This window comes from Phyllobates terribilis, unplaced genomic scaffold (assembly GCF_046119375.1).
Source record: "Phyllobates terribilis strain yellow unplaced genomic scaffold, ASM4611937v1 Scaffold_2__4_contigs__length_985480577, whole genome shotgun sequence".
NCBI lineage: Eukaryota > Metazoa > Chordata > Amphibia > Anura > Dendrobatidae > Phyllobates > Phyllobates terribilis.
In genome coordinates, this window is record NW_027362762.1 from 927,670,561 (window position 1) to 927,678,662 (window position 8,102).

Consider the following 8,102-nt stretch of genomic DNA (forward strand, 5'->3'; position numbering starts at 1 on the left):
GCACTGGTCTAATGTCCATTCATTGTGTTCTTTAGCCCAAACGAGTCTCTTCTGCTTGTTGCCTGTCCTTAGCAGTTGTTTCCTAGCAGCTATTTTACCATGAAGGTCTGCTGCACAAAGTCTCCTCTTAACAGTTGTTGTAGAGATGTGTCTGCTGCTAGAACTCTGTGTGGCATTGACCTGGTCTCTAATCTGAGCTGCTGTTAACCTGTCATTTCTGAGGCTTGTGACTCGGATAAACTTATCCTCAGAAGCAGAGGTGACTCTTGGTCTTCCTTTCCTGGGGCGGTCCTCATGTGAGCCAGTTTCTTTGCAGCGCTTGATGTTTTTTGCAACTGCACTTGGGGACACTTTCAAAGTTTGCCCAATTTTTCGGACTGACTGACCTTCATTTCTTAAAGTAATGATGGCCTCTCGTTTTTCTTTACATAGCTGCTTTTTTCTTACCATAATACAAATTCTCACAGTCTATTCAGTAGGACTATCAGCTGTGTATCCATCAGACTTCTGCACAGCACAACTGATGGTCCCAACCCCATTTATAAGGCAAGAAATCCCACTTATTAAACCTGACAGGGCACACCTGTGAAGTGAAAATCATTTCCGGTGACTACCTCTTGAAGCTCATCAAGAGAATGCCAAGAGTGTGCAAAGCAGTCATCAAAGCAAAAGGTGGCTACTTTGAAGAACCTAGAATATAAGACATAATTTTAGTTGTTTCACACTTTTTTGTTAAGTATATAATTCCACATGTGTTAATTCATAGTTTTGATGCCTTCAGTGTGAATGTACATTTTTCATAGTCATGAAAATACAGAAAAATCTTTAAATGAGAAGGTGTGTCCAAACTTTTGGTCTGTACTGTAGATGACGACATATTACATGTATATTTTATGCACTTTTTTTCGGTATCCTCTAATCACCATGCTTTTTGTTATTGTTTCTTACAGAACCGATCTAAGGAAGTCGGTGGCTTTAAAAGTCACTTTAACAATGATCCATTTGTGGACTTGGCATTCGAACATCCTCCCATTTCAAAGCTGCAGGCGCCCGTTCACATATCGTCATCATCATCATCAATCCCAAAGGAGACCATACTTTTACCACTTTTATCGGCAAATCACCTTCCCCTCCTGAATAATATGAATTGCATGCTTGCTGTTCCACCTCCGATCCCAGCCCGTGGTGGGTCTCTGGACAGTCTGAGGGTATCACCCAACCCATTTCTCAATAGCACCAACACTTCGAACGCAGCAAACCCATTCACAGAAAGGTCAGCAGAACCTGCAAATCCATTTACCACCACGGCAGCGTTTTTGCAAACTGGTACATTCGATCAGCCTCATTCTGTTAGCCAACCCGAGTTGCTTCAAAGCAAGCCAATGTTTACAGTGGGTCCAGCAGAAAAAAGTCTCTCCTTGCCTCACAACTTTTCCACGATGCCAGGCCCAAATCCTAAAGGTTGGGTAACTTTTGAAGACCCCAATTTTATTACAAACAGGTCATTGCCCAGCAATGGAGTGGAACTTGATGGACTCTCCTTACTAAACCCTTCCCAGAAGTCTGGATTCGACAGCAACTGGAACAATCTCCCAGCGGGATCTTCACTTACTATGTCTTTAAGAAAGCCGCCACCCCCTCCGCGCGTCCCGTCGAGGAAAAAAATCGAACCACCCTCTACCAAGTTGTCTGCAAACTTCTCCCAAAGTTTTGATTTTGCCGACCGATAACCAAGACTTTACTACTGACTTTTTCTCTGGTGTGCAATATGTTTACCTGATCGAAGAATTACGTGGCTACCTAATGTAAACTCGCCCCAAACCACTATTTAATATCTTATTTTCCCTTGTTTATCTGGACGACATTTCAAATGTGACTTTATTTTTTTGAACTTTTTTTTTATTGTAAATTTGCATGCTCTGTATAAAGCCTTTCAAATGGAACTGATCTGGATAGAACTCCTTTAGATTGGCTTACTTGTATGACACCCTATCAAAGTGGGTGCAAGGGTCCTCGAAAATGCCACTTAAGGGGGTCTTCTGATTCTTAAAATACAGCCTCTGGGAGTGTTGAGAGCAGAAAGTGAAAAGCATATGCTCTATACACTGTTTAGTCCATTTGAAAATGCTTTTAAGGGTACAGTTGTTGTATTGGGGGCTTGTCTAAGTTACAGGTTCCCTTGCTGTTTTTTCTTTTGTTTTTTAGTCGTAAACTATTATTATTATACGCTTTAAGTTTACTGCAGTTACAGGTAAACCACTTTATGGAATTGCCAGCAAAGAAAGGCAAACTTAAATAGGAACCAAATGTGTGGGAGACTTTACAGTAGTTTAGACGAACAGATGAGGTTTCAGAGGCTAGAATTATTGGTGAGTGATTTTTGAGCTATCGTAGTATAATGGGTCCAAGCATAGCATATCTGATATATCGTTTTCGGTGGTTTGTTTGTGATCCATCGAATGGTGCGCATGCACCACCACCTTAGAAATGTGCCCATGCACCACCACCTTAGAAATGTGCCCATGCACCACCACCCAATGGCTCTTCCAAGATACCCTTGCAGCATAAGGCTCCAAGTAAAGCTTGGAAGTGCTTTAAAAATATCAGATATTAATCCCACATTGCAATCACATTAAGGTTTCATTCCAACTAATGTCTGCACAACAATCTCTGACCAATGCAATTGTCCATACAGACCTATGGTGCAGCATGCGCTAGTCTTGTCTATTTATCATCCAAGTTAGTCATAGTTTTAAGGTCTGCCAGCACCCTTACCATCCCCATTGAGGCCTATTGCACAGACCCGGTGGTCTTGTCCTCCGTCGGGCGTGATCTCGGCCTCACATGTTTGTTAAGCTTTGGCATTCCACTCTATAATTTTGACAGTAGTTTAAAAGTCTGGTGGTTTATCTCCAGCTATAGCGGTTGATACATAGTATCTCCTTTGCTAGATTCTTATGGTAAAATAGCACAAAATTGGCAATTATTTGGCTTCTTCTTAACAAGCAGCCATGAATATAGTTAGATAACCCTCCTAAATTTACATCCGCACAATGCATATGTCAGGCTTAATGTTTGACATTGCCATATATAAAATTTGCAATATATTATAACATGACAGAGAATAGGTTTTGTGACTGGACACGTCATATACCTCTGGTATAATGAGCGTTGTAGTCAGAAATAAAATAATCTGTATTGCTCTGCAAATCAAACCTTTCATATACTATAAAAATTCCCATTGTCTGTATATGGCATATCGTACAGGAAAGGGCATGGGGGCGCTAGTGAGTCACACTGCAACATTTAATGGTTTTCCAAGGGCAGATTAATCAACACTGGCATTTGTACGTCACTGGAGGAAGTGTAAATTAAAGCAGAATTATTTTTCAAGCCTCTTGATGAATTAGGTGCAACCTTTATGCCAGGCACCTCCTGCTAAGCTTCTTCCAATTTTTCAAAAAGTTGGTGGAGCAAGGTTTATAAACATAATTTGCAAAATTTTCACCCTTGTTTTCTGGCACAATCTAATGAATCGGACATGAAATATTTGCAATGATCCAATATGGTGACTTAAAATTTAAAAAAAAAAAATTCTCCCCTTAACAGGAAACCTTGTACGGACCTGTAACGTCGGCTGAGAATATTTGGAGACTATTTAAAAACGGAAATCTAGCAAAGTGAATACATTTACTTTAGGACTGCACTCAGGGTTACCCATGCTGGCTCGATAGGCCATTGTATAAAATATTTTTATTTTCCAATGAACCATGGAGAAAAAAAAAAAAAAGGTTGGCCTCGGACTGGTTCACTTTTCCTTGGCATTCATTTATTACATCGGCCTTGTGTAAAAAGCACAAAAGGTCCAGAGAAAATATTGAGCAGTTGACCATAGGAACTAGTTTGGCGGAAATATGATCAACCGCTACAACAAGTGCATTACTATTTCTGCACAGTATATGGGGCACATTATGTATAACCGCTGCTGCTCTGCACTATTTTCTAGAGTCTACAAAATCCATCGCTTCTGGGAAACCATTACTAATCTCTTTGACCGTTTCCCATTTTACACTGCTTTACTTGTCTAGATAAAACTACTATTCACAGAATTGTCTCCCGGTGTTTCCACCTGCCATGTATGTATCGGGGCGCGGCGCACATATAAGTATAATGCACTTTAATTGTCTCATCACATTTCAAAACCTTTTCTCTTACTGAGCTTCAGTACCGTGCCTGACTCGTATAATCATCCGTAATTCCTATCTCGCGCTCATAAGCCTTCGCCAGCTGCGCAAATTTAGAAGCTAAGCCAATATTCACTGCGGACTGATTGCTTGGTTGGCCACAATATGGCTGCCTCTGGTGCAAGCTGAGTAAGTATATGCTTTTATAATACACGATCATCCCATGTAATATACATACGGCACTGTATATATACACTATGTATCCTAAACCTAGCCAGTAGTTTATATAAGTACACTGTATGGTTGTCTGGTCCAAATTCTGTGTTTTTTTGTTTTTTTCTTTTAGACTGTAGTAAATCCAATTTACAGGTATGAATGTGTAATATATTGCAAAATAATAATAATATGCTGTATTTATGGGGTTAGGGGTATATACATTCCTGCACTGTTTTCCTGTATAGGATGGTGCATATGTGATTAAAGAGCATTTCTACCCAATGTATAGGGTTAAATGAGGGGGAAGAAGTTTCCTTTTTTCAATTGTTAAAAGTTTTATCTGGTTCTTTCTATTTATGGGAAAGCTGCATGACAATATGAAAGTCACCAAAGCGCAATTTACATCAGCTATTGACACTTTGCTAAAACTGCTCAGTGTTATGGCGGCTGAGGGGTGTGGGAAAGCGCAGCGGCCATGCTATTTTAGTTGTTATCCACTTTTTAAGAAGTGGTTATAGGGGACAGCAATCTCCAGGTTTTTTTTTTTTTTTATCCCCTCTGAATTTTCATACATTGGCCATGGGTCTTCTAGCCCACCATATGGCCTCAAAGGTGTGTGTAATAAATATATATATATATATATATATATATATATATATATATATAAATTATGGATTCGTGATGAGTGAGTGTGCTCGCCACTCAAGTAACATTGGGGTGCGCAGGTGCTCGAGCCCCCGGGGATTGCCTGTCATACACGGCAATGTCAGGCAATCCCTGCATGTTTAATGGCTGTCTAACTGCTGCGAAACATGCGGGGTGGGGGCTCTGAGCATGGCGCTTGAGTGTCCGAGCACCCCAATGTCACTCGAGGGTTGAGCATGCTCGCTCATTACTAATATGGACAGATCCGGAGACCTTGCGGTCCATACCTGGTCTGTGAATATCTCATATGTTTGACCAGCTGTGGTTCTCTCGACTGAAACTTGATCGCCTCATAGCCATATATTCGGCTATCAAGTTCATGTCTGGAAACCCCCGGCTGGTCCGTGCTATAGGTTTACGGAGGCCTCATGCACCTTTTATGGCGGCCCTATTCAAAAAAAAAAAAAAAGTGAAAGCTGTTGTGGTAAATACTAGGTAGATTAGGGAAATGTGGGTGACACCAGTGGTGAATTATGACACAGGAATGGTCATCATTCAGCTTTTCCATATTGAGGAACAGCCCTTTATAGCATTTTTAACAATTGGACAGATATGGCCGATTTATTTTTTTAAGGGAGAAATGCTCGAATTAAAAATATATTGACTTGTCGCAACACGATCCTTTCTCTAAATTGTAAATGTGTAACCTCTAATAAGCTTCATGTAGAAAACAAAAAACTATAGGCCATATTAAATCTGGCATTGTTGCCCATAGCAGCCAATCAGAGCACAGCTTACATTCACTTACACTGCTCTGGAAGAATGAAAGCTGCACTCTGATTGGTTGCTAGGTTAAACTAGGCGATGAGTGAGGCCTACTGACTTCTAGGCCTATCCAGCACATTAGATTTGTTTTTTTAACGTATATATACATTACTAGCATGGAAGAAATATTTAATATATTCGCTAGATTTTTAAGGCCATATTTTGACTTCCAGATCATAGAATAAGGGAGGGAGGGGAAAATGTATTTTATATTGTGACTCTATCTTGTATATTTTCTAGAAAAGCAAATTGCATTGATGCTTCTAGAGAGCGGGGCTTCTATCTAGAATGACGTTCTGTAATCCTATGACTATTGTACATTATGTACGTATTTATTTAATATATATCGTTGTCGGTGTGTGAATGGCCGTATATGTATGTGTTACCCGACCTCTATAAACATTGGCATCAACGGTCCTGCTCCTATTGGATTGTTGGCCGTGCTTCTCGATTTTTAAAGGAATTGTCCAAGATAAGGAAAAAGAAAAACATGGCTGCTTTCTTAAACAGCGCCACACTTGTGTGCAGGATGTGGCTGGTGTTGCAGCTCGGTTATAATTTTTTTGAAGAGGGTTGAGCTGCAGTACCAGATATAGCCTGTAGACAGATAGGGGCGCTATTTTTTTGGGGGGGTAATTATTTTTTGTAACCCTTTTAATTAGGGATATAATTGAAAAAAAACAGATCTGCTGTGTGACAGTTCTCCTTTAAACCCGTACTAGACGCCCAATATCTTCCTTCTTTTGAGGGACTGCCGCTTTAGTGTGTATCGGAAATGGTTCCTGTGCTGATTTATGGTGTAAAAAAATTTTAAAAAATGTCTGCCTGCATTATACAGGTACGATTTGGCGTCTTTCCTCCCCATTCTGCCTTATCCATCGTACTATGGATATGTTACTGATCCAAACTCTATTCTCTACCGCAAAGGAAATTGGGAGTGTTGTGTTCTGAAACCTGTGGTACACGTGATGAATTTCATGTCAGAGTTACATGGCTTCTGTGGTCTGTGTATGAGATTATATACTGGCAGGATCTATCTGCAGTATTACATTATCAGTACAATGTAACCCGTGCACTGTCCTGTGAAATACGTGGAGTGATGTTGAAATAAAGAACAAAAAAAAAATGACTGATCAAAAACTGATTCTTTAATTATTTTCACTACCTAATAGGGTTTTAAGGGGTTCTCCAAAAACCAGTGAATAACGTCCGATTTTTACACACACACGTCAAAAGAACCAGGAAATTTCATCAGCCAAGTACATTAAGTTCACAGCCAAAATCTTCAGAATAGATGGATAAGAATAGATTGATATCCTTTCGATATAGAATTTCACAAGTCCCCCTACATATAATGAAGTTGCACTCTTTTTAGTGCCTTTCATATGGCACTAAAGGGTGTTTAGCTTTGTTTAAAAGTAATAAATAAAAAAAAATAAAAACGTGGGGTCCCCACTATTTTTGATAACCAGCAAAGGTAAAGCAGACAGCTGCGGGGTGATGTTATCAGGTTCGGAAGATCCATGGACATTAGGCCCTTCCCAGCTTAAAAGTACAAACTTGCAGTGGCGCATCACATTAGATGCGTAAATTCTGGCGCTTTGCCTTCGCTCTTCCCAATTGCTCTGGTGTGGTGGCAATTGGGGTAATGGTAGTTGGGTTGATGTCAGCTGTGAATTGTCAAAAATCACATCTGGCATCAACCCCTGGGGTTAGTAATAGAGACGTGTCTATCAGCCACCCTCATTACTAACCCAGTAATCAAAAATAAAAACATTTAAAAAATACTTTGCAAAAACTCACCCTGGTTCACCAATTTTATAAAAAAAAACAAAAAAAAAACATGCAGGTCTGACTTAGTCCACACATGGATACCTGAAAAACACCTAAAAAGAGAGAGGAAAAAAAAAAACCAAGACACCCTTATTCACCAATTTATTAGAAAAAAATGTTCCCACGCAGGTCCGATTTAGTCCAGCATTCCCCCCCAATCCGGCGAGTCTCCAATGGCAGGAGCAGTGCCCACTGTAACCCATCTGACCGCTCACGCCGGGGAGAATAACTCGCTCCGCTAGCGGGCCCCGGAGCTGCGCTTAGCGAGCGGTGTCCTGTCTCTCACTGAGCTCAGCACAGCTCCGGACCTCACTCACTGGAGCAAGTCATTCTCCCCGGCAAATCTGCGTGAACGATCAGGTGGATTACAGAGGGGAACATCTTCGGACAGGTGAGTAT

The 8,102-nt window shown here is 40.6% G+C and overlaps 1 protein-coding gene across 7 annotated transcripts in view; it reads left to right on the forward strand.

The window, feature by feature from the left end:
- The window catches only part of SYNJ1 (synaptojanin 1), an 81,007-nt gene extending 74,541 nt beyond the window's left edge, over nucleotides 1-6,466 (forward strand). For 5 of the 7 annotated variants that reach the window (XM_073668300.1, XM_073668304.1, XM_073668305.1 and 2 more), the window contains one exon: nucleotides 951-6,466. In XM_073668300.1, coding sequence (XP_073524401.1) covers nucleotides 951-1,730 — 780 coding nt within the window. In that variant the 3' untranslated portion in view covers nucleotides 1,731-6,466. The remainder of the gene's footprint in view (nucleotides 1-950) is intronic. The other 2 variants (XM_073668306.1, XM_073668307.1) reach the window with 1 other exon arrangement.
- The last annotated feature ends 1,636 nt before the right edge of the window (nucleotides 6,467-8,102 follow it).